A 24,835-nucleotide genomic window follows, 5' to 3' on the forward strand; every position below is an offset into this window, starting at 1 on the left:
GTTTGTGTGCCACAATGTTGAAAGTAGACATACCATAATAATCCTGATATCATCTTCAAATATTTCATCCGAAATCAGTTTTTAAACAATTTTGTCATATTATCAAATATGCCAAGTATTATTTATTAGCATAACATTTTGCACAAATCTGATGAAATTTGGTTGGTTTGTGCATACATATAATATATATTTTAGCTGAATGTGCGCTTTTGTTTTGTTGTCCGTTTCCATTTAACGTATGCGTGTCTTTCCTCCCCAGCCGATGCTGTGACAAAAAAAGCTGTGGGAATCGAAACGAGACGCCTTCTGACCCCGTCATCATCGACAGGTAGGACTCGCTTGCTTGATGTGTGTGCGTGCGTGCGTGCGTGTGTGCGCCTGCCTTCAAGCGGGAAATCCTAGAGTGTTTGATGATGTCACCATCGTGTCGCTAGTTTGGACTCGGCACACGTGTATTCAATTTGGAACGAGGCACGACTGTGGGTCGGCGTCGTGAGCCGCGATTACGAAAAAAAAAGAAAAAAACTGAACGGGAGCGGATGTTCGGCAAGGTCGCAAAGATTTCCTTGCCGCCGATCAGTCGTCCTTGGAGCTGGTGGCGGCGCCCGCGATTGGACGCGCGGGTGGGAGTCGATGACCTCACAGGAGGTCGGCGGCTCCGCGTTGGCTCGTTAGCGAGGTCCTGGAGAGTGGCCACGCGCACGCACGCACGCACGCACGCACACACACACACACACTCTCTGTGGCTTTTTCCATTTGACACTTGATTGTCGCTCAGGTTGCACTTTTTGAATCAGACACTTTTTGAATGTTGGTCTTCCTATTTTATTTTCTCTTTTTTTGTTGTTTTAAAGGTACTGTGTGATATGAACAATAATGAAATATCCCGCAAAAGGCTATTACTGCCACAACACAAAAAAAAGATTCACGTTTTCATGTGATAAATTTCACTTTGATTGTTCGCTAGTGGTGAGGAGGACTTTTGTGTCCATTTTATTTTTTAAATGTATTTGTTTTACTTATTTTTTATGCATTTATTTTTAGAGTTCCATTTTAATTTTTAATTATGTATGTATGTATGTATTTATGCCAACGCGTTGAAATCAGACGCGGGTATGCATCGGCCCGATAAAAGACCATTTGATGCGTCACTCAATAACGATGAGGTGCACTATGATTGAAGAAAGCTACCATAAGAAAGTGGAATCATTCTGTGCCATTACCATTTGATTGGACGGCCTTCCCTATATTTTCAAGCGCAACAGTTCCATTGAACGCGCTCGCTTCTCTTTCAGATTTTGCGATTCATGTTTCACACAGCCTCCCAAAATGAGAAGAAGGTCGGACAACATTGGAGAAATAAGATAAGAATTATATAGACGCGGGGAAAAAAAAAACCCAAAATGGAGCCCAGCGAGGAGAAGAGAGCAGATCAGGCCGTGTGTGCTTCATGTCTGTCAAGCGTGAGCATGTCCAGAAATTGGACCTTCATGCTATGGACACGCTCACCTGTGACATTGACACACAAAAGGATGATGCGCGCGCGCGCACACGCACGAGCGCCATTCAGGTCATGTGATGGTGATTTACAGCGACTGGTTGTTTCTCTGCATTTTAGTGGCTGTTAAGGAAGAAGGATTTATTAGGCACACACACACACACACGCGCACGCCTGCACGGATAGGGCGTGTGTGTATAGTGAGCCATCATGCAAATGATATTGTAGCAGCTACAGTAAAGACATTTACGTGTTGTCAACTAAATCAATGTGATGCACGCACACACACACACACACACACATCAAGTCAAAATTTTCCGTGCCACGGCAATCGGATGTGGGCGCTGTGCTTTTCATAGCGTTGAAGATGAGCAATTAGCCGTGCGCGGGAGGTGGCAGTGCAAACATCAATTGAAGTCAAGTGTCACACATTAGCCATGAAAGCTCCGCCCCCACTTTAATGCTCACGCCTTACATGGAGGTCACCACCCCCTGACGCACAAGCGCACACACAGGTTGTGGTGGCTGCGCAGTGATGAAGCGCTAACCTTTGAACTCATCTTGTCTTTTTGTCTCCTCCTGCCTCTGGAGGAACATAAGCCCACCCCCAACCACCTCCTTGCTCGGAGCTCTACATACTAATGCTCGGTCTCTTGCTCGTTCGCTCACTCACTCAGGCTTACACACATGCACACACACACATACACACACACACACACATGTTTGTAATAAGTGAAGTTTCCCAGAGGAACTGAGCGAGCGAACAAGAGAGAAAGGTCACAGGTCAACAGTCAGCTCTTGTTTTAGACTTGTGTTTACTTTGTCATATGTGTGTGTGTGTGTGTGTGTGTGTGCGCGTGTGCGCGCGCGTTAGCAGGCGCTGGGACTCATCAGGACTCGGGCTGGGTCGGGTGGGCGGGGCTTCCATCCATGTTAGGAATCAGCTGCTCGCTGACTTCCTGCTCACACTTAATTGGTCGCGGCAAACGTCCCGATTACATCACCACCTGCTGACTTCACAACTGCTGAGCTCAGCTGGAAACATGCACACACACACACACACACACACACACACACACACACACACACACACACATGGCCCCAAGGAGTAGGGGATCATGGGAAAATTGGGAAAGCCCCTTCACTGACATCCCTTACCCTAAGCACCTTGTTCATTCCAACTGCTACACTCACACACACACGCACGCACGCACGCACACAAAAATTCGCAAATAACTATAGCACTATAATGCAGACACACAAACAAGCAGAGAAACACAAATACGCACATAGCAACACGCTCACACTGATATGCAAACACGCAAGATACAGCAACGCTCACAAAGTTGCACAAAATCGAAACAAACACTCATTGACTTTTTTTTTTATCCCTGTCAAAACTTGTTTCGAGCTTGTGTTCGTCGTCGATTGCGTTCCATAAGGCCGCGATCTTTTTTTGCTAAAGGTGTGTGTGTGTGTGCGCGTGCATGCGTGCGCAAGTGTGTGAAATGTGAGGCAGGCATGCTGAGACAGAGAGCAGCATCGGCGAGCAGATGATGTGAGGGAGGGGGGCAGGGGGCGTGCGGGGTGCAAATGAGATAGTTGGTGGTGGTGGGGGGGGGGGCGGGACATAAGGGAGGACGATGAAGATGATGATGATGGTGAGGAAGGAAGGAAGGGAGAGACACAAAGACAGTATTGATTTCTATATAAAAACAAAGGCTGACGACGAGGGGGGGCGGACACGTCTGGATGTTGGCTTAGCGTGTTAGCAGCCTCGTTGACCTGTCGCTGGCGCGCGCACACACGAGTGGGCTCAAACATTTGGATGTCAAAACGCTCAAAGAGGAAGAGCACGAGTCGCGGCCCCCGTAAAGCGGCGCTAGCAGGCGGCATCTGGCTAGGGAGGGAGGCGACGCTTTACTGGCCAAGCCCGCCCGACGCAGATGGCGGCCAACTTGGAGGTCACGTGACTGGCATGTCGTGCCGCGTGCACGGCAACATCAGGATCGTGCCATGCTACGTTTAAGGGCGTCGTGAGATTGTCCAGGCGGATGGATGCCGCTAGTAAAAAGCTAATAGCCAAGTGCACGCACACACACACACGGATGACAGCTGCTTTAGAAAAAGAAAAGTCTCATTTAAAAGGAAGTTGATAATGATGTTGCACGGGCGAATTGGCTCGCCATGTTTGATTTTTTTGACGTCTTCCACATGTGTTCCGTGTTTGTGTCGGGACATACTCGTGCTCGTTTCCTTCTGCTGCTTTCGTGAATGGTTTCTATCTTGTTTAATTGCATCCGTTTATTGTTGTTGTTTTAAAATATTTCTTTGGTTTGATTTGATTTTTGTTGGATTCTTGCGAGCACTTTCCTTGTTTGTCCACTTATTTAATTTCGAGTTCTTGTTGGCTTCCTGACATACTGGATTTAGGTTCCTGAAGCCACTTCTGCTAGCTTCCTTCCTTCTATGCTTCCTTATGCTTAAGCCTTCTTGCTTGTTGGAATTCTCGCACGCTTTTTTTGCTTCCTTGTATGGTTCCTAATTTTCCTTCCTTCCATACTCCCTCCCCCTATCACTCCCTCCCTGCCTTCCTTCCTTCCTTCCTTCCTTCCTTCCTTCCTTCCTTCCTTCCTTCCTTCCTTCCTTCCTTCCTTCCTTCCTTCCTTCCTTCCTTCCTTCCTTCCTTCCTTCCTTCCTTCCTTCCTTCCTTCCTTCTTTGTTTCCTTGTTTTGGGTTTCATGAAATGGTTCATTCCATACTTGGTTTCCTCTAGCCACTTGGTCTATTTTTGCTGTTTGGTTCTTTCCACAAGTTTGGTTCCTGGGTTTGGTTTCTTCTCATTTTCTTTCCACATGTTGTCTTGATTTTTGTATTTGCTCCCCTGCTTGGTTTGTGTCACACTTGCTTAATTCCTGCTTTGTTTACATTTGCTTTTGGGGTTCCTAGTTTGCTTCCTCACTTACCTTTTTGGATCTCCTGGTGATTTATTGTTCAGTTTTGTGTGGATTTCTTTGGCTCCTTGACCGTGTTGATTTTGAATGCATGTGTGTGTGTGAGCGGCTGTCATGTTGTTATTGTAGTTGAAAAAAAAGTGTATTTTGCGGGAATATTGTTTTTTTTTTTTTGGTGTGTGGAATGGTAAATGGACTTTTCAAGGTGAACGTCTTATTCCAGCAGTAGCTTGACAAATTAATTTCAGGGAGGAGAACGGGGCGCTTCTGAAGGGGGGGGGGGGGTTTAGGGTTATTTCTTTATTTTTTTCCATTTGTGTTGCCAGGCGTTTTTGTGATAGTGAGGAATGAGCTCGGCCAGCTAGCCAACGTTGACGCGGACGTCGGTTCATGCCCGACGCTCGTAACCAATCGCGTCGCAAGTGTAGCTAGCGCACAAAGAAGCGCCTGGATTCTCACCATTCAACAAACATTCTGAATATTTCGCGGCTATATTCCAAATCTTTATTGCGAACATTTCTTTTCTCAACACGCACACGCGTGCTCACGCGGGCGCAGTTTGACTTTATGAAGATTCCTTGATGAGCACGCCGAGCGTCCTGTGTGGCTCGTCCGCGTCCATCTGTGCCGCAAAGCTCCTCCTCTTCCTCTTCTCGTCTTTTTCTTTCCCCTTCTCCTCCTCTTCCTCACAGTCATGCGTATGTGTTGGTTAGCAGGTGTTCTTTTAAGGCCTAGTGTGTGCGCGTGTGTGTGTGTGTGTGTGCATGTAATGTCGCCCCAGAGTCCGCTTTAGGCCGCCGCCGCCATCCAAGCGAAGACACCACTCTGCCAAAAGACCCCCCCACCCCACCCTTTGTGAGTCCAGTGGGCCTGGGGGTGCACCCCGCCCCTCCCCTCCCTCCTCCACTTCCTGCCTCTTAAACAGTCTGAAGTCACACTGACCTTCAAAGTGTGACATCACTGAAGTCGCAGGACGCCTGGCTGCGACTGAAACCTGCCGCGACCGTTCGTTGGTGTCAGCATTGACCAGTCATTACCTGGCAAATTCATTAGCCATCGCTAAACCTGCCCTGCAGATGATGCTCTTTTCAGCTAATGTGCTAACGGGCTAACATGTTAGCGGCTAACAGGTGCAGCGAACCAGTGCTTAATGATGAGGCCGTGCAAGAGAAAGTGGAATAGTGATTCTGCACGATGGTGTGTGTGTGTGTGTGTGTGTGTGTGTGTGTGTGGGGGGGGGGGTTATCCTATTTTAGCTTAGTGTACGTGCGGCGTCTCACTAATCACGCTTTCTAATCCCACCTGTCAAACGCTCCAATCAAAGAGCGTGATGCTCCGCCACCCTTTAACCGGCTAATCTCAATGCCACTGGAGGATTCTGGGAAAAAAAAAAGAACAGTCTGCCCCCCCTCCATTCACCGCGCCCCTCCTTGGCCCCCCCGCCCTTCCCAACTCCAGCCCCCCCTCCCCTTGGACGTTCACCGTCCGCTCAAATCAAGAGCAGCCGGGGGCTCCGGGCCACCTAGTTGGGAGCGCAGGTGTGTGTCTGTGTGTGCGTGTGAACACTAGCATCGATCCATCGACCGATCCCCCTACTCCCCCCCCACCCCACCTGTGCTCGCAGGCTTAAGTGTTATTTAGTCGTCAGTCATTAATGAACACACTCACGCCTTGCGGCTGTCCATCACCCTTGCGCGCTCACGCACGCACGCACGCTCACGCACGCTCACACTTAATGCGAGCGAGTCTGCAAAAAAGGTGTGGAAGTCAGCCGAGGTGCACTTCCTGTGAGGCGTCTCTGCTTCCTGTCACCAAACACTCACTTGGTCAGCGCATACACACACACACACGCATGCACATGCGCAGGCACAAAATCATTCGTATACATACAATCTCACACAGCAGCACACATATACATATATTGTAGACACACCTGTAAATTCACACAAACACACACACACACGTGTAAACACATCCACACTTGATCTCTTACACATATAAACGCTTATTTGGTGACATGAGGAGCTGTGATGTCGTTGCGTATTTTAAACATACAACAAAGCCTGTGTGTGTGTGTGTGTGTGTGTGTGTGTGTGTGTGTGTGTGTCTGCCCTGGGTTCGAATAGTTTAGATTTAAAAAAAAAAAAAAAAGTAGTGTTTGTGGAGTGCTGAGGAGACGTGGCCATTGCAAAGGACGGACGGACGGACGGACGGACGGACGGACGGACGGACGGACGAGCGAAGCGTTGCTCAACATGTGCTGTTGATTTGAAGAGCGGCCAGCAGGAAGTGCAGGCTGGGACTTTGCGGCCGGCTCTGCGTGTTCCGATGTTGCCGTCTCACAACCCCCCGGAAGACCTCCCGAACCCCGAAGACCCCCGCTGGCTAGCCGCCTCTCACTTCCTGTCATGTGGTCATCAGGGAAACATCAGCAAATGCTTGGCACCAACCTTTAGAAGATGCCTTGACGCTCTGAATTCTAGAATTATTTGGGGGGAAATCTCACGCAAATTTTAACACCACCAATGTGTGTGTGAGTGTGCTTAGCGAGGGGGGGGGGGGGGGGGTTGGTTGTTTTTGGTCTCTGCTGGCGTGCCGACGCCTTGGCAGCACTTTTTCTGTTTTGTCAGGAGTGTCGTCACCTGTGGAACGGTGAAAACGCCTTGGTAACAATTGCTGGGTTACCATGGCAACCCATCTGCCAGAACGCGTGTGCGTGCGTGCGCGCGTGTGTGTCTTGCAACGCTTCCATCCCTTTTCTGTCGCAATGACCCTCGGCCGCCACGTGGACAAACGGTGCACATCAAAACAAACAATGGATTGGTCGCCAGTCCTTTTAACATTAGTCACAGGTGCGAGGTCGGAACTGCACCTTTGGCGGTGTCCCCTCCACGTAACACCTCAGCTCAGGTGCGTGTGCTGACGCCGCGGCGCCACCAACCGCCGGCGCGACCGGAACGGCGACGAAAGCAAAAAAAAAAAAAAAAAAAAACTGTGACGGGAAGCCGCCTCCCATCCGGCGACCGATGGCGCCGTCGCGTGTGTGCTCGTTGAACAAAGTGCTAACATCTTGTCACCCGCTCGAGCATATGGCGAGCGCTTCCAAATGAAGACAACGGGCATACATTTGCATCCCTGATGCCGCCGTTGAATATGCAAACGAGACTCACGTGACATAAGGCGTGACCTCGGAAAGGAGCGGTCGTCGGGCCACCAATGCAGGAAGTGGCGCCGCCGTGATGGCGACGTGTCGTGTCGCCCCGCAACTTGAAGCCGATCCAAAATGGCTCCCATGCGGTCCAAGGTCGGGCCAGATGGCGGCGGCCGGCGTCAACCTTGACGCTGACCGCCGGTCCCCACGCCGCCGCCGCCGCCGCCGCCACGGCAACACACCTCACTACACGAATGCGGCATTGCACGCCGCCAAGCAGATGGACGGAAGCAGAGAGCGTTAAAAAGCTCCAATGTGCTGAGAAAACACACACGCTGCAAAAAAACTCTCACCAATTTGCGCTTGGGCCAACTTGCTGTGTGCACGCGTGCGTTCATGTGTGTTGTGTTGAGTTGACGCCGCTTCAAAGGAGAGTAAATTACATTTAATGTGTAATCTTTGCATCATTATTCCTTCTCTTTATCAGGAACCAATCAACTGCGTGCGTGCGTGCGTGTAAATGTAAATGCGCCGTTCGATGATGAAATGTCGGCGGAGGTCCGCGCGGGCCGCCTGCAGGGAAGGAAGTGGATCGAAGAGCGATAGATGAGTGTGGAATTGAACCGCATCTATTTCAAGCTGACGAGAAAGATGACGACGATGATGATGATGATGATGATGAAGACGTCAACAGTGGTGTGCTGAACACCTGAACAGCTCATTTATGACGTCATCAATTTGGAATGTAGCTCCAAGCAAGTTGGATTACGCAGTTGTCACGAGTTGAGTGGCGGCCATCTTGAATCCTACCCAAGTGCCTACGAGCACCTGTGCTACAAACTAGCACTATTAGCGTTAGCATTTGACCTCCTCTCACCTGATGACGTCACACGTTTGTAGGGTACCCTTCATCGTTCGCTCATCCGATGATGTCATCAGGTGCTCCACACAAACTTGAGTGGCGGCCATCTTGAATCTTACCCAAGTGCCAAATAGGACTTGTGCTACAAACTAGCGCCATTAGCCTTAGCGCTTCTCTCATCTGATGACATCACACATTCACCCTTTGTCATCCGCTCAGCGACGATGGCATTTCATCACATACTTAGTCTCGACATTGATTTAGCCAAAGCACATTTGAACTTGTTGCGCAGTCCAGCACACTGCAAGAAAACATGGAAAAAACGCACACTACAGCTCCCAGCATCTCGTGGGGCTGCTGCAGGTGTTCTGGGAGGAGCGGGAACATTTTTCTAGTGGAACCGCTCAACTTGCGGCCGGCTGCCGACCAATAATGACAACAGCAGACCTCTGTGTGTGTGTGTGTGTGTGTGTGTGTGTGTATGTGTGTGTGTGCGCGTGTGTGTGTGTGTTCATGCATATTGTGTGTGTGTGCGTGCGTGTGTGTTCATGCATATTGTGTGTGTGTGTATGTTTATATGTCTTGGCTGCATGGGGCTTTTTTTTTTTTTTTTTTCATGAAATGTTTTTCCCCCATTTTACAATCCAACTCTGGCTTCCACCTCATTGTAATGTGTCACACACACACACGCACACACAAAAAAATCCTTGTGCACTTCTGTGGCTAATGAAATCAATTCTGTGATTTTTACCCGCCTCCACTTCCTGTCCCGATGTTGAGAACTTTAAGTCTGACCCACGTACGCGAGTGAGGGATACACATGCACACAAAAACACTCGCACCCAGATACTGGCGCGCACACGCCGTCACGTCTTGTTGTGCATGCGGCGACCTGCAGAGCGGCGCCACTCAAGCTATCAGACGGAACCAATCTGAGAATTCTTTGAGGTTGCGTTCGTGGAGTGCGGCGATATTCTTGTGTGTGCGTCTTTTTGGAGGGCTGGGCTGGGCTGGGCTGGGCTGGGCTGGGCTGGGCTGGGCTGGGTCACTTGTGTTTTAGCGTCTCATCAAATATTGACTTTGATTGTCCACGCTGGTGGAAGTGGAGCCCCTTGTCATTTTCACATCTTGCCTGCTGAATTATTGATGATGTGTAGCTGAGCCAACAAACACACACACACAGACGCATGATCATGACGTGCGTGTGTGCCACGACGCTCTACTTTGATTCTAATTAGCAGCACAGCCAATGGAATTATTATCTAACATGGCCGCCATGTAAATAGTCCACTTGACTCCACGTAATAATCCCACCTCCTTCGTTTTGCGTGTGTTAACGTACAAACAAACTACTTTTCTTTGCGTGGCGCAGACTTTGTTGAGGTTGTTGAGCGCGACGGATGGTTTGTCACCGTTTGGCCGCCCGCCGCTAAAGCGACTGTGACGCTAAGCTAGCATCACGCTCACATGTTATCGTTGTGGAAAGATGAAATATACTCCACACATTTTTTAGTATTGATTTTACTCTGCTGCAGCTGCCACACATACGTGTGCGTGTGTGTGTTGTAATCCGAATCCAATCTAATTGTTTCCCATCATGCAGCGGGTGTGGTGGGCATCATGACATCATGCCCCCCTCCTCCAGCTTTTTATCGAAGTGTGTGTGTGTGTGCCAACACACACTCTGTAATGCAGCGCTGCGTGTATTCCTTTCATTGCTCACTAATTACTTTGTATTGATTAAAGGGGTGAGAACACCATATTAAACTATGTTGAGCAATGTATGGCATAGATAAAGTCTTGTAAAATGACTATTTGAATTTTTTTGTCTTTATTTTCTTTTTTTTCTACTTTATTTACAATCCGTTCACTGGTGTTACAACATAGATAAAGTCTTGTAGAATTGCTATCTAGGAATTTTTTTTATGTATTTGATTTGATTTATTTTACGAACCGTTCACTGACAAAATTGATAAGGTCTTGTAGAATCATTATTTAGGAGTTCTATCTTTATTTTTTTCAAATTTGCTTTACATACAATCCGCTCACTGATGTTGCGACATAGATAAGGTCTTGTAGAATCACTAGGAACTTCTATATATCAACACACGTTTCCTGTGACTGATTCACTGAGCTATTGTCTTTTTTCTTGTGTTGCAGGTTCTTCCTGAAGTTCTTCCTCAAATGCAATCAGAACTGTTTAAAAAACGCAGGCAATCCGAGAGACATGAGGCGCTTCCAGGTCAGCCGCTAATCGCTCACCGCTACCATGTTGCTTCAAAAGCTGACGGACTCTTGTCGCTGGTGCGCACGCAGGTGGTGGTGTCGACCACGGTCAACGTGGACGGTCACGTGCTCTCCGTCTCCGACAACATGTTTGTCCACAATAACTCCAAACATGGCCGCCGTGCACGCCGCCTGGACCCTTCTGAAGGTAGGACCGTGTTCTGGCTTATGTCATGAACTGACGGTCAAATTTTATTTTGGTGGCGCATGTCTTCTTTACCTTTGCTTAAGTAAGGAATTTCAATTGGTACTTTTACCAGCCTTTTTTTTTTAATGCTATGTGTACCGTATTTTCTAGACTATAAGTTGCTCCGGAGTATAGGTCGCACCAGCCATAAAATGCATAATAAAGAAGAAAAAGACATATAAGTCGCATTTCGGGAAGAACTTTATTTGATCAAATCCAACACCAAGAACTGACATGTCATCTTAAAAGGCAGTTTAAAATAGAATAGGCAACAAGAGGCTGAACGCTACGGTATGCTATGTTAGCATTATGTTAGCGTAACGTTAGCATTGCTAACGTTACATAAACGAGGAACTAAAAACGTGTGTGACGTACCATATTAAGAGTTATTCAAATGACTATTGCATAAATAACATGCTAAAAAGTTCATTGAACCTGACAGTTTCTGTCAGGAAAAGCTACCAAGGTAAGACCCTACAACTTGTCTGAACAAAAGAATACCATGGCTGTCACAAATGAAGACATAACAAACGCAATCCAACTGATATAGTAATGTGTTAATAATTTCACACATAAGTCGCTCCTGAGTATAAGTCGCACCCCCGGCCAAACTATGAAAAAAAACTGCGACTTGTAGTCCGGAAAATATGGTAATTGTAGTCGTATTTTTGTGCCACAGGCGAAGCTTTTGATAGAGACTTTTTTTGCCCACGCTGCACCTTTAAATCTGACGGCTGTGCCAATCTCTTAAGTGGGTCGTGAAAAGAAGATTTTTCTTTTTCAAACACAGAAACATCCAAGCAAACGACTAAGACGGTGGCGGAGAAGATGAATAAAATGTTGTCGGAGCAAAACTTTGCCTCCGTCTTATCAGAGTAAAACAAGCCCCCGTTCGTTCACTTAGGCCCCCTGGACAACTCCCACCCGTCTGGGACGCGTTGCAAAGTAAAAGAATCCCTCCCAGAGTCAGCCATCAAAGTGGCGTGCGGTGGCGGCGGTGGCGGCGGCGGCGGCGTGCTCCCAGCTGACGTCCTGGCTGGCCTCTTTCAAGTGCGCTGGCGGGCGCGACGGGCGGGTGTCGCCCACCTCGGCGGGGGATGTTGATGAAAGGAGCGCTTGCTCACCTGCTCAGATGGCCCCGACGTGTTTGGCTTGCACCTGGCTGGGACAAAACAAACGCTCCTTGACACCAATCTGTCGCCGCCGCCGCCGCCGCCGCTTCAGATTGTGATTCTTATTGCGAGCGCCTTGATACTACCGGGGGAGGGAGGAGGGGGAGGCGGTCCTTGAGGTCCGAAGGCTCTTCGTCGTCCTCCTCATCTTCTGGTGTGCTCTCCTTTCATGTGCTTTTGAAAAAAGCGTCAACATCTGCTGGTGTGTTTGTCCCCAAGAACGCGGCAACCTCCAGACTTGCTCTTTTTTTTGCTTTGTGCTGCCCCCCCCCCCCCCAAGATGCATCATCTGGTTTATTTACCACCCCGACAAAAGGCGGCAAATGAATGTGAGGCTCACAATGGCCGCTGCCCCACTTCTTCCTCTTTTGTCAGGCCGTCTGATGGCATGCTCATCACGCCTGGTGGCAAAGGCAAATTTGCAAGATTTCCGGACGACACAAGCTGAAAAAGATGAATTTGCAAAATGGCCCCCAAATGAACGTGAGCTTATTTTTGTTTTGATGGGATTTGTAATGATTTACTGCGAGCAATCCCAGAAACACGAGTGAAAAAGTTCTTCCTCAAAAACCTTATTGAAGGGGACGTCAAATGTTGCCTAAATTCTATTTTTGCTTTTGTTGTTGTGAGCACATTAGCATGTGAGAGTTAAGAACAATCCACCCACTCTGAGGCTGCGTGTCTGTTTCACATTTATGTGTGTGTGTGTGTGTGTGTGTGTGTGTATTGTGTGCGTGTGTGTGTGTGTGTTGTGAAGCAGCCACACCGTGCATCAAAGCCATCAGCCCCAGCGAAGGTTGGACCACGGGGGGCGCCACCGTCATCCTCATCGGAGACAACTTCTTTGACGGACTGCAAGTGGTGTTTGGGACCATGCTGGTGTGGAGCGAGGTGAGTTCCAGAAGATCACAACACCTGGCGGGGAACCGGGTTCGTTGGTCCCTCCTCGCTTTGATCCCTCGTCCGGTGCCGCCACGAGCGCACGTGTGTTGACCCAGATTTCCAACTTTTCATCTGGTGTCTTCCAAGTGTGCTCTTCGAGCGTCGTCCAAACACATTCTACTTCCGAGCATCTTCTTCTACGTCTTTTGTGTGTTCTTCAGGTGTTTCTTTTTTCTTTCTAGAACGCCGCAAATTGTTCTCTTAGCTTGTTGGAGTGCGCTCTGTGTGTCTGTGTGTGTTTGTGCGTGTTCTTCAAGCATGCTCTTGTGCTCCACAGCTGATCACGCCACACGCCATCCGCGTCCAGACGCCTCCTCGCCACATTCCCGGTGTGGTGGAGGTCACGTTGTCCTACAAGTCCAAACAGTTCTGCAAAGGAGCACCGGGGCGCTTTGTCTACACAGGTGAACACGCGCGCGCACACACATGCACACGCACAGATATTATAGTACAAAAAAAACAAAAAAAAAACATTGGTTTAAACACGTTGTCTACTTTTTGTATACACATTTTTTGGCTCCCTCCCTCACACACACACATACACACGCACACATGGATATTATTGTATAGAATGGTTTTGTAAAACCAAGTTAACATTGTTTTAAACATGTCCACTTTTTGTATACAAAATGTTGTGACACAAGCGCGCACACACACACACACATCATTATATATAAAATTAAAGAGGGCCTCCAACATCTCAAATGACCCGATTGCATGCGATTGCGTGCAATTGTGTGCTTGGGATTGTATCGGCGACATCTGACCTTTTGACTTTTGCGCACAGTTGCGTCAACATCCAGATGTCCTTGAAAGCGACTCAAAGGTCACATGTCAGCTGTTTAGCTTGATAAGTAAATGTCAGCGTGTTGCGTGGAAAAAAGGGGGAAAAAAACGCCTCCCCACCTTTGTCACGCCGCCCGCCGCCGCCGCCGCCTGCGATTGGCCGAGTAGATAGAGCCGATCGGCTTTGTGGACCTGTCGGCGGCGAGACGAAACTTTTCGAGGTCAGCGTCCAGCTGGCCGACCAGTTTTCCCTTTTACTTTTCCTCACTGCGACGGCGGGTGTCCGTCCATGTTTAGTGTCCCCGGCAGCATGTTTTTTTTTTTTTGTTTTTTTTTGACTCAAAATCAGCATCAGGTCTGTTTTTTGCCAAATCGACCTGCTGATTCTTGAGCAAATTTGCACCCCTTTAGACGATCGATGATCAAGCCGATCCTCGAGGAGCATGTTGCCCATGTGACCTAAGTTTGACCCTCCATCAATACACCCATTTACCCCAAACGCGTCTCAACCCGGCGGCGGCGGCGGCGGCGGCGACACGCCTGTGATGAAAGGAAGACTTCCTTTGAAGTCAGCTCTTGATTGACAGCCCAGCGGGACTTCCCGTGTCCTCAGTCGCCTCAGTCATGGCGGTCCAGGAGCTAATGTGGGCTAATTAGCGCTTTCCGTGGGGCCGTTTTAGGCCGCCGAGTAACATCTCAGGTGGGGAGGAGGAGGGGCCGGTCGTGTCTTTGAGTCAGCGGGAGGTGATTAGCCTCTAATTAGTATGCGAGCCACGCTTGTTTTCCGGTCGCCCCTCGACAGCTGCCACGCTAGCCCGAGTGCGAAGATAGGCGAGCGGTTGACGCAGCTGGCTAGCCGATCGACCACGGCGCCGATCCCGATCAAAAGACACCTCAGGAATTGGACGCTCGCTCGCTCGCTCGCTCGCCGGTTAGCAAGAAGCGGAGACGACGTCGGTCACTTCAGCGCGTGAAGGGAGCATGTGACATCATCAAAGTCCGTCAGGCTGAGTGGCGGCGGCATTTCATCCAATTAGCGCCGGGGGATGGATGACGTCACGGATACGCACGCCGCATTCGCAGTCGCACCGTAAAAAAGGAGAGGAACCCGCAAGGTTGTCGTGACAGCGGCCGATGAACGCAAGCGGGAAAACGCGGGCCGAGCCCACACTCGACCGGCGGGAAACAAACGGGCGGGCGCCTCGCCGACCCGCATCAATCACACGGCCGAGAAGACGGCAAATTGGCGTCCGATGGGCGGCCGCCTCGAGGGGGAAAGAAGCGCGGGCGGAATACGGCGGCGGACGTGACCGCACCGTCGGCGGCGCCATCAGGCTCATTTGCAGGGACGGCGCGCAATCTTTGCAACAAAATGGGAGTAATGCGCGGCAACTTTATGAAGTGGACGAGCCGAGACGGCCCGTCCCAAAATGTTGCCGCAATCGCTCGCCTCAAATAAGACAACAGGAAGTGGACGGCCGAGGCGGCGCCTTTCCTCCGCTCAGCGGGGATGACGCCACGCCGACCGACACCAAATGGCCATTCCAAAGGGGAGGAAGCGCTCCATCCGATTTTCCATGAAAATTCATCTGGCTTGCCTTTCAGATTCTGTCATTTGGAGTCACAGTCGGATTCCTATTTCTTATCTGGGCAGGATAAAATTGATGTCAATGGGATTAAGATTGAGGTCCAGGCTGCTTTTTAGGCTTGTTCACATTGACGTTGAGATTTTGATTCCCATTCGCATTGCTGTCTGCGTTCGTTCCGTTTCATTTCCATTCCTTTCCAATTGCTACTACGATTCGGATTGAGATTCCGATTGCGATTTTGATGTGGAAAATCAAATCGCCGTTAAGATTTTCTTTGAGACGGAACGTCACGATTGGCCTTCACCGCTCGGTCCGCTTCAGTTTCCCGATTTCAGAGCGTTCCTTCGGCGAGTTTTGTCATGCTAGCGCAGGGAGGAAATACGTTTTGGGAACGGGGGCTGATTGCTTTCCACCCGGCGCCCGCCAAAGGTCTCTGCGGGATTGGTCCGTCGTTTGGCGGCGCGTTCACGGCAGACTGGAAATCGACGCTGGCGTGCTCCCCGGACGCTTTGTCTCTCTTCCCGTTTCTTGCACGTCTTTCCATTCGGTCGTTTCTTCATCTTCTTGTCTCCGCCTCCGGCCGCCTCGGACAAATTAGATTTAGCGTCTGCGGCCGCCCGGCGTTCCCCGGGAAAGCCAAACAAATATTGTTCTAATGCTAATAGCGTCTGCGGGCCGCTCGCCCGCTTCGTATTCATGAAGGCCGCACTTATGCAAATGAGCGCGAGGAGGCGGCCGACGTGCGGCCTGTCAATCATCGTTAGCCGCTACAAGCGCTAACGCTGACAAAGACCCTCTGACAAATTGTCCCCAAAGTCAAATTTGACAGCGTTTTATGATTAATGGAGTTGATGGGCGAGAACAAGTGGCTCCCGACTCCTTCTTCCCGCCTTTGCCCGGGCAGGAAGTAGATTTGAATTAGTATCCAGTCGTTTCATCAAGTGTTGCCTTAATCAGATGACTTCATCATCGCCATGGCAACGTCGACTCATACCAAACTTGTGTGTGCGTCTGTGTGTGTGTGTGTGTGCGCGCGGTGGCAGCCTTGAACGAGCCCACCATCGACTACGGCTTCCAGAGGTTACAAAAGGTCATCCCTCGCCACCCCGGGGACCCCGAGAGGTTACCAAAGGTCAGTGCTTTCTTGTACACACACACACACGCGCGCAATTTCCGTCTTCTGGATCTGCTCAGTCAGATCCAAGTCGGATCCAAGGTTACTCCACATTCATCCAGATTCAAAGATAATTTGAATGGGAATGAGACTGAGATTAGAACTCAGATTATTTTGGATTGAGATGGCAAATTAGACTGAGTTACACTGAGATTGACATTTAGTTTTACATAAAGTTTTTGATTGAGATTTGAATTCATATTTATTTCCTTTCAGATTGAGATGCAGATCAACATTTGAATTTCCTTTTAGATTGAATGAGTCTTTGAGATTACACTGAGTCTTTTAAATTGAGAATACGATTTTGATTCCGATGTACTGCAAATGATACGTTTGTTTCCAGATTTAGATTCAGAAATACATTGAGTTTCATTTTACATTGCGTTTTAGACTCACAAAAAGATTCAACTTCGGTTTGAGGTTCAAATGTAAGTTTGAATCAAGATTGCAATTGAGATTCACAGTATTGAGATTTATGCCACTTTGGAAGTGGCAAGTGGTGGCGCTGTCACGTCTGTGACGTCTGTGACGCTTTGTGGTCAGAAAACGGCAAGACGGCGGCCGCTTCACTTGTGAGGTGCAAGTTGACAGTGAGCGCCTGCTCATTTAAGACGCCTGTGATTGCGGAGGCGGCGGCGGCGGCGGCGGCTGCAGATTGCCTTTGCTGGCCAATGAGGGCAGATGTGCGCTGACAGTGAACGCCGCTGCCAAATTGAAGCCATTCATCAAACGGCGACACGCCACAAAAAGCCGTTTGTTTGTAAATTGATGCTAATCGCCGGCGCAGGTCGCGCCGCCGCCGCCACCGCCATCATGGCCAGCCTTCACCTCTTCCTCCCCATGAATATTTATGCCTTCCTCTTCCTCTCAGGAAAGCGTTTTGTCGGCGAGGTGGAGGCACGCGTGTCTGCGCCGGCCGGGTGTCAGACCGCGCGGCAGCGGGTTAACGCCGCCTGTCACTTCCTGTTTGCTCCCGCCTGCCGGTGCGCGTCGGCCAGGCTTTTCTTTGGTCTTGCCGGCCGGCGTTTGTCATCTGGACTGTGACGCATCAAATGCGCCAGTAACGCGTCACTAATTATATACCGGGGAAGTCTTTTAGTGATGAATTATACGCACAGGTGCCAAATCCAGGTCCAGAAAGTCAGGACAGAGACTGGTCACTTGTTTCTGTGTCCTAAACAGACTTAGAGGAGAATAGAGCACCCTGGCGGACATTTTAGCAGTCGATTCAAAAGTATGAACGTTAGCTTTGCGTCGCCAAAGGACTGCGTCGCAGCCATCTGTCACATTTCTACGGCTGTTTTTCTTTACTGTCGCCAGCGATAGGGAAAGTATGAACGTTAGCTTAGCCTCGCTAAAGGACTGCGGCGCAGCCATCTGTTCGTTTCTACGGCCGGTCTTCTTTCAAAAGGATGAATGTTAGCTTAGCTTAGGTGCCAATCTAATTAATAATCAATACGGACCCCAAAATAGGTGGTGTGTTTTAGGATCGCGATCACAGTTTGTCGATGATGTTTGAAGGCATTTCCATCGATCAAATTGAGTTGCTCTCGATGTAGTCGTTGGTGGGATGACGGACGCAAAATGGCGGTGAAAGCGGGACGCTTTGGATGACAAGCGAGTCCCGTCAAGCGAGCGCTCGCTGCCGTTGCTCGTCCTTAGAAGACTCTGATGGTGGCTAATGTCGACCACCCCCCTTCCTCCCACCGCACCGCGCCTCGCCTCGCTGCTGGTGATTTATCTTAGTTAAGAGCTGTCTGATGACTCCTCCTCTGGGTTAGGCTCATCCTCGCCCTCGGGCATCCCCCCCCACCCCTCCCACCACCACGTCATTAAGAGCCCCGCGGCAGGAAAACGAGGAGGAGGAGGAGGAGCCCCCAGGTTTACGACGGCGTCGGGATTCCCTCACCGTTTGTAATCTGACGTGAGCAAAGGCGAGCCCAAATCTCACATTTCTCACATGGAATGAATCATCTCCATGTTTTGTTGCTTAAAAATACTATACTGGACAGACAACACAATGAGAGGAATGAAATCAAGCAAAGCCCGGAAATAAATATCTGCTAGCAAAAAATGGTGATGAGATCACGCCGCCATTTTAATCAGGTAAACAAATACACACAAAAAAAGATCAAGCGGAGTGACGAGGCCCGAAGAAACGAGGGAGGCGATGGTCGAATGCAAATTGTTAGGAGCGTAACCGTGGCAACGCACCCTCCCTGCCCGATGGAAAAGTCGCCTGACGTCTTGTGATTGCTCTATTCCCACTTGGGATTTGTTTGCACACACAAAGCGGGACCAAGGAGAAGAAGACGAGGAAGTGTGTGTGAAGAAAAAGTGATGATCAAGGGAGGGAGGGAGGGGGGATGGATGTAATACCCAAGGGAAGGCCAGCAGAGGCCTCCACCTTCCCGCTTCTTTTCCTCGGGGAACGCCATCCCTCCATCCCTCTGGCTGCCTGGCGTCCCTCGGCCGATGATGACGTTTCTCTGCCACCGGTTTTGGTTTTCGATCATTTTTTTGGGAGGTGGGGGGTGTATTGTGTGCAAGATTTAAAAAAATAAATAAATAAATAAATCATGGTAACTAACCAAGCACATTAGGTCCTGTTGAAGAGTCCCCACACATTGAAGTCATCATCAATGAATTATTATGGGGTTTTTTTTTGTCATGATATATATTTTTTGGTTTTGTTGAACTAATCTAAGCTCACGGTGTGACAGGAAGTGCTGTTGAAGCGAGCCGCCGACCTCGTGGAGGCGCTGTACGGGATGCCGCACAACAACCAGGTGAGCGGCGCTTGGCGGCTGGCCCAAGCGTGAAGGGTTCCGCTTTGAAGCCCCTCCCCTTCCCTCTACCCCAACCAGGACATGATCCTGAAGCGAGCGGCCGACCTGACGGAGGCGCTGTACAGCGGCGTCCCTCGCGCCCACAACCAGCTGCCGCCGCTGAGCGGCGCCACGGCGCATTCGGGAATGATGGCCGTCAACTCTTTCGGCAGCCAGCTGGCCGCCAACATCTCGGAGGCGTCGCAGGCCGAACAGGGTGAGCCGCCTACTCCGCTCCGGGCTCTCCTAATCTTTCTCGCACGTTTTTATTATGTATTATGATGCTTATGTTATGTCAATAATAAAGGAAGAGAAATATTTGTCAAAATACTATAAATAATGCATCAACAGTACAGTAAACGTTTTAGTATTTGGTTAATTCCTTAAAGGAAGAGAAATATTTGTCAAAATACTATAAATAATGCATCAACAGTATAGTAAACGTTTTAGTATTTGGTTAATTCCTTTTGTGGACATCTAAAAAATATATTAACCCTTCAATGCACAAGTGAGTGTAGCCTAAGCGGGTCAAAATGACCCATATTAGAATCCATGGGTTTTATCTCGGACCACACAACAATGATTTTGTGTTTGAAATATTTTATGATGAACATTTTTGATGAACGGTCGTAGAAAAATGTGTTTTTTGAAAAACATGTTTTTTGAGGAATACCTGGAATATGAAAAGATAGCAACTTTACTTGATGAAGATATTGAGAAAAAAACAAAAAACAACCAACCTCACCGGGTCATCTTTGACCCACTCATGCATCTCGGGGGGGAAAAAAAAAAAAAACCAAAACAATCCGACTTTTTGTTTGCGTTCCTTGACCAAGGCGGTCAATTTGATTTGATTGCAGGTTACTCCCGCAGCTCCAGCAGCGTTTCTCCTCGCGGCTACGTGCCCAGCTCCACGCCACAGCAGTCCAACTACAGCATCACGTCCTCCATCAACGGCTACGGCGCCGCCATGAGCAACCTGGCCGTGCCCGGCTCGCCCGGCTTCATCAACGGCGCCGGCGCCAACTCCGCCTACGCCAGTAAGTCGCCCACTCGAGCCAAGCCGGCCGGTCCAAGTTGAAATAGTGATTGACAGGCCGTGATCGCAGTTTGTCGGCTGATTTTCCGGCACGTCCAGTCAAAGTCTTGAGTCATTGTTTCGAAAAAAGGACAAAAACCTCAGGTCTGCTGTGTGATTGGTCCCCGTGGCAACCAAAGATGCCCGTGCACCCCAACCTTCTTTGCCATACACCTCCTGGTCACTCCTCACCCCCACCCAAACTCACTAACATCTACACTCAGGCCTGAGCAATTTATGGCAAGCAGATGTCTTCCATTATCTGTCAGAAAAGAAGCCCAATGGTTTCTTGAACTGAATTCTAAAAGTACAATATGAAGTCAAATTGTTCTGTGGTCATCCCTTACAACAACAAAGCTTTAAATGCCATTGAGCTGATTGGAGTATTAGTTCCACTTTTGCAACTGTGAGGAATTTCCAAGTCCATAAAGTCCGAAAAATGGCACGCATGGAGGAAATTGAAGCCACGATTGGAAAATAAATCAAAAGCCAAGACGACCACTTTCTCACATATCCAAATGTGTCATCTTTGAAAAACCTGCGCTCTTCAATTTTTTAACATCATCCCTGTGAAGTAAACAAAATGAGGACTCAATCGGTGGGATATATTGGCAAGAATCATCTGGGGAACTTTGAGGGCGGGCGCCATTAACGAACGTGTCTTGAACAATGTATGCTTAACGGTGCGTTAGCTTCCGAGTTTGGTTATCTAGCAGGCGCTCTAGCGAATTAACCGTTGAAATGCTGGTTAGGGCTTACCCGGTTGCCAACGACCGGCCGGGCCCTGCACTTGTTGCCCACGGTGAAAAGCAGAGTTTGCCGTAGCACCGACGGAAAAACCTATTCCGCCATTGTGGGCCTAACTGTTGGCCCGCGCTCACTCGAGTCATTTCAGGAAAGAATTGAACCAACCGAGTCAGAGATCCATCTTGTGGAGAAAGGCCCATTGTGAGTAACACTGAAGACTATCGACTGTTTCATCCAAAAAGGAAGCTCGGGCTGAAAAAGGCTCAATCACTCAAATGGCTCTTCCGACATCACTAACACGTTACGTTGTTTTAGCTTAGTCTAGCGTAGTGTCAGAATTGGATTTATTTCCCCACTGATTGCTGTGACATGCTCGGTGCATCCTTCAGTCACACTTGTCTGCAGTCTTGGTGCTAAGCTAGGCTAACCACTCCAATCTGCGCTGTGATTGGTCGCAGCAACCAAAGGTGTGGCGTCGCATCTTACAACCCTACCCACTCATGTCTCAGCACTCTTCCTACCTTAGCTTAGTTTATCTTATTTTAGTTTAGATTATTTTAGCATAGTTGATCTTATCTTGGTTTAGTTTATTTTATCTTAGTTTGGATTAGCATCAAGACTTGAAGCACTGCTGTCATGTTCATTTCCGCAAGTAGCCAGTCTTGATGCTAAGCTAGGTTTATCGCCGCAGCAATCAGCATGGACGCCTGCTACGCTTCTTCAAGTTATGGATCAACTTTGCCCAATGAAGGCCTCCCGTCCTCGCCGTCCTCTTCCTCCCTGCATGCGCCATCCATCCATCTGTCATCCATCCATCCATCCATCCATCCATCCATCCATCCATCCATCCATCCATCCATCCATCCATCCATCCATCCATCCATCCATCCATCCATCCATCCATCTGTCATCCATCCATCTGTCATCCATCCCGACCCGTCCCGTCCCGCAGCCGCTCACTTCCTCCTTCCTCACCCGTGGTCTTCCTCTTCTTCCTGCTCTCGTAGGCGTGCGTTCATTCTCTCCTGTGACTATGGTTTCTGCAGTCAAACAGAAGAGCGCCTTTGCTCCCGTGGTGCGGCCACAGACCTCCCCGCCCCCCACCTGCACCTCCACCAATGGCGGCGGCCTCCAGGGTGAGCATTGCCCTCGACCCCATTCCCCCCCCACCCCCCACCGCCCCTCATGCTGTCACCTACTTTCTCCGCAAGGTCTTCAAATCAAAGTTGATCCATAACTTGTGTGTGACGCCATTTTGCAAGGGAGCGCAACTTTGGCCTACGCATTCATTGTCTGGGGTCCATTTTTAAAATGAAGCCCTCTGAGCCATTTGGTCATAGCAATGTGAAATTTGGAAGGAAGCGGAAATCCAATCGATTATCACAGAAAAGCTACAAATGTATCTCATCTGGGAGTGTACAAAGTTTGAAGTTCAGTATTCTTTCCTCTTGCAGCGATGGCCGGTCTGATCGTCCCGCCCATGTGAGATTGCCCCAAGCCCCCCCCCCCCCCTCCCCCTACTAGCCCAACGGATTCGTCTGCACCGCACTCCAAGCCACAGAATCCTCTCACCTCCACCTTGAAGGTCACATGACGGTTGATGATGTCACCGCATAGAACAGGGATTGTTGGGGGGTGTGGTCTTACTTCCAGGAATGTCTTGATGACATGGTCACTGGCCAATCAGCTTTGAGCAATGGGCCGCTTCTGTTTGTTTGCCACAAATGTTTGCATGACGCTTGCTTGAGTTCCCAGAATGTTGCGTGAAGATGGGAAGGGATTTTTTTTTTTTTGCTCATCTTCTGGCTACGTCTTTAATTAATTAATTAATTTATGTTAATGCGCTCCAAGAAGGATCCGCCTCTTTCTTGCTTTTCCACGTCACAATGGAACAATCTAGAACCTTTAAGGCTTTTCTTGAATGGGACCAAGTCCAGAATTCCACAAGCTCGGAATTCAGTCCGGCCTCCAATCAAAATGGGGCGGGACATCATCAATATGGAAGCAATTTCCTTTCCATGCCAGCCTGGAGACTGTCGTGAAAATCATCTTCTTCATCATCTTCTTTTTACCTTGACTCTTTCTGCTTCTTCTTCTTCTTCTTCTTCTTGCTGTTAGTGTGCAAATTATTTTATTCTTGTATTTATAAGCTTTATTTCATGTTGGAAATCTCCATGGAAACATGTTTGTTGTCTTTTAGATATTATTGTACAGAATGGTTTTGTAAAAAAAAAAAAAAAAGTCACAACATTGTTTTAAACATGTTGTCCACTTTTTGTATACAAATTTTGTGTCACACACACACACACACACACACGGACGGAGACATACATATACGACAGAGACACACGCTCACACACACGCACACACACACACACTAGCTAAGCTAAAAGCTAAAAAAAAATTAATAAACTGTTGATGTGACGTTTACACCTTTGTTTACACTTTTCCATTGAAACGTCTTTGAAGCGTTTATCATGGCGTCCTCATCTTTGTACCAAGGTGACTGGTCCTCTGTTGTCTTTTTTTCTTTGGGCTTATTAAGCGTGTGAAATAGCGCCCCTGCTGGACACTTTGTCTGCCACCGTTCAATCAGGGACTTTGATCAAGACAAAACAGAAAAGTTTTGAATGTCTTTGAATTGACACATTTACAAACTTTTATGGGAGCGTACGATATCTTCAGCAAATCAGCTTTGACCTTCCTCTTTAGTTTTCACGGATTGGTTTCTTTTAAATTGTGTCAATATGTTCAAAATAAGAAATTGATCCAAAGCACAGAAGTTAGCCTGCGGCAGGCCACGGTGTACATTCATGCACACAGACAAACATTGGTACATGAGTGCAAAAATCAAGGTATGTGCATACATAGGTATATTTGTACATTTTGATGTACACGCATTCATACATCCAAGCATACATAGGCACGTACATGATACGCAAACGCAAAGGGCGCACATACATAGGCAGTACGTGTATGCGTACATTCATGCGCATGTGTGTACTAAGACCACAAATAAAGACAGACAGGTACGTAATATACATCCATATTTACTTTCATACATATGTATGTAAATACAAACGTTCGTATACATACGTGTGCATGTTCTTTCGTTTCTTTTCTGTGATATTTGCTGACTCGTGCTTTTTGTACAGAAACTCTTCAATAAAGATGACATCACCTGACTGACTCCGCCCCTTGGTTCTCTTTGCTAAGCCGTGTTACGCATGTCAAGCTATACCTTCAGGTGCATCTGGGGACATTTCGACACAATACACGAGTTGCGATCGCTATTTCCAACTCGAGACGAAATCTATTCACCGTACGCAGGGTCAAAAGTGCATCGGGAGGGCTGCGTTGAGATCTGCATGAGCTGAAATGGAGCCAACGCATAGGAGGGAGGGGGCTTCATGGGGGGGGGGGTTGGAAGAAACCGACACAAGTAATGAGCTCAGCAGAAGCAGAGGTGGCGCCGGCCCAGAGACGTATTCTGGACCGCCACAGGTCACAATTGCATTGTAGGTCCTTCTGAGTGCTTCAGTGACCTCAAGACGAGATATTTTCAGGCCCATCAACTTTCG

General features: G+C 48.7%; 1 protein-coding gene across 6 annotated transcripts in view; it reads left to right on the top strand.

Annotated features, from left to right (window-relative positions):
• Positions 1-24,439, top strand: part of LOC125973036 (transcription factor COE3) — a 34,338-nt gene extending 9,899 nt beyond the window's left edge. For 2 of the 6 annotated variants that reach the window (XM_049727383.2, XM_049727025.2), the window contains exons 6-16: positions 260-328; positions 10,626-10,707; positions 10,782-10,899; positions 12,868-13,001; positions 13,330-13,456; positions 16,471-16,559; positions 19,325-19,390; positions 19,469-19,646; positions 20,290-20,469; positions 22,262-22,390; positions 22,709-24,439. In XM_049727383.2, coding sequence (XP_049583340.1) covers positions 260-328; positions 10,626-10,707; positions 10,782-10,899; positions 12,868-13,001; positions 13,330-13,456; positions 16,471-16,559; positions 19,325-19,390; positions 19,469-19,646; positions 20,290-20,469; positions 22,262-22,390; positions 22,709-22,740 — 1,204 coding nt within the window. In that variant the 3' untranslated portion in view covers positions 22,741-24,439. The remainder of the gene's footprint in view (positions 1-259; positions 329-10,625; positions 10,708-10,781; positions 10,900-12,867; positions 13,002-13,329; positions 13,457-16,470; positions 16,560-19,324; positions 19,391-19,468; positions 19,647-20,289; positions 20,470-22,261; positions 22,391-22,708) is intronic. The other 4 variants (XM_049727046.2, XM_049727203.2, XM_049727125.2 and 1 more) reach the window with 4 other exon arrangements.
• The last annotated feature ends 396 nt before the right edge of the window (positions 24,440-24,835 follow it).

Source organism: Syngnathus scovelli, chromosome 1 (assembly GCF_024217435.2).
Source record: "Syngnathus scovelli strain Florida chromosome 1, RoL_Ssco_1.2, whole genome shotgun sequence".
Classification (NCBI taxonomy): Eukaryota; Metazoa; Chordata; class Actinopteri; order Syngnathiformes; family Syngnathidae; genus Syngnathus; species Syngnathus scovelli.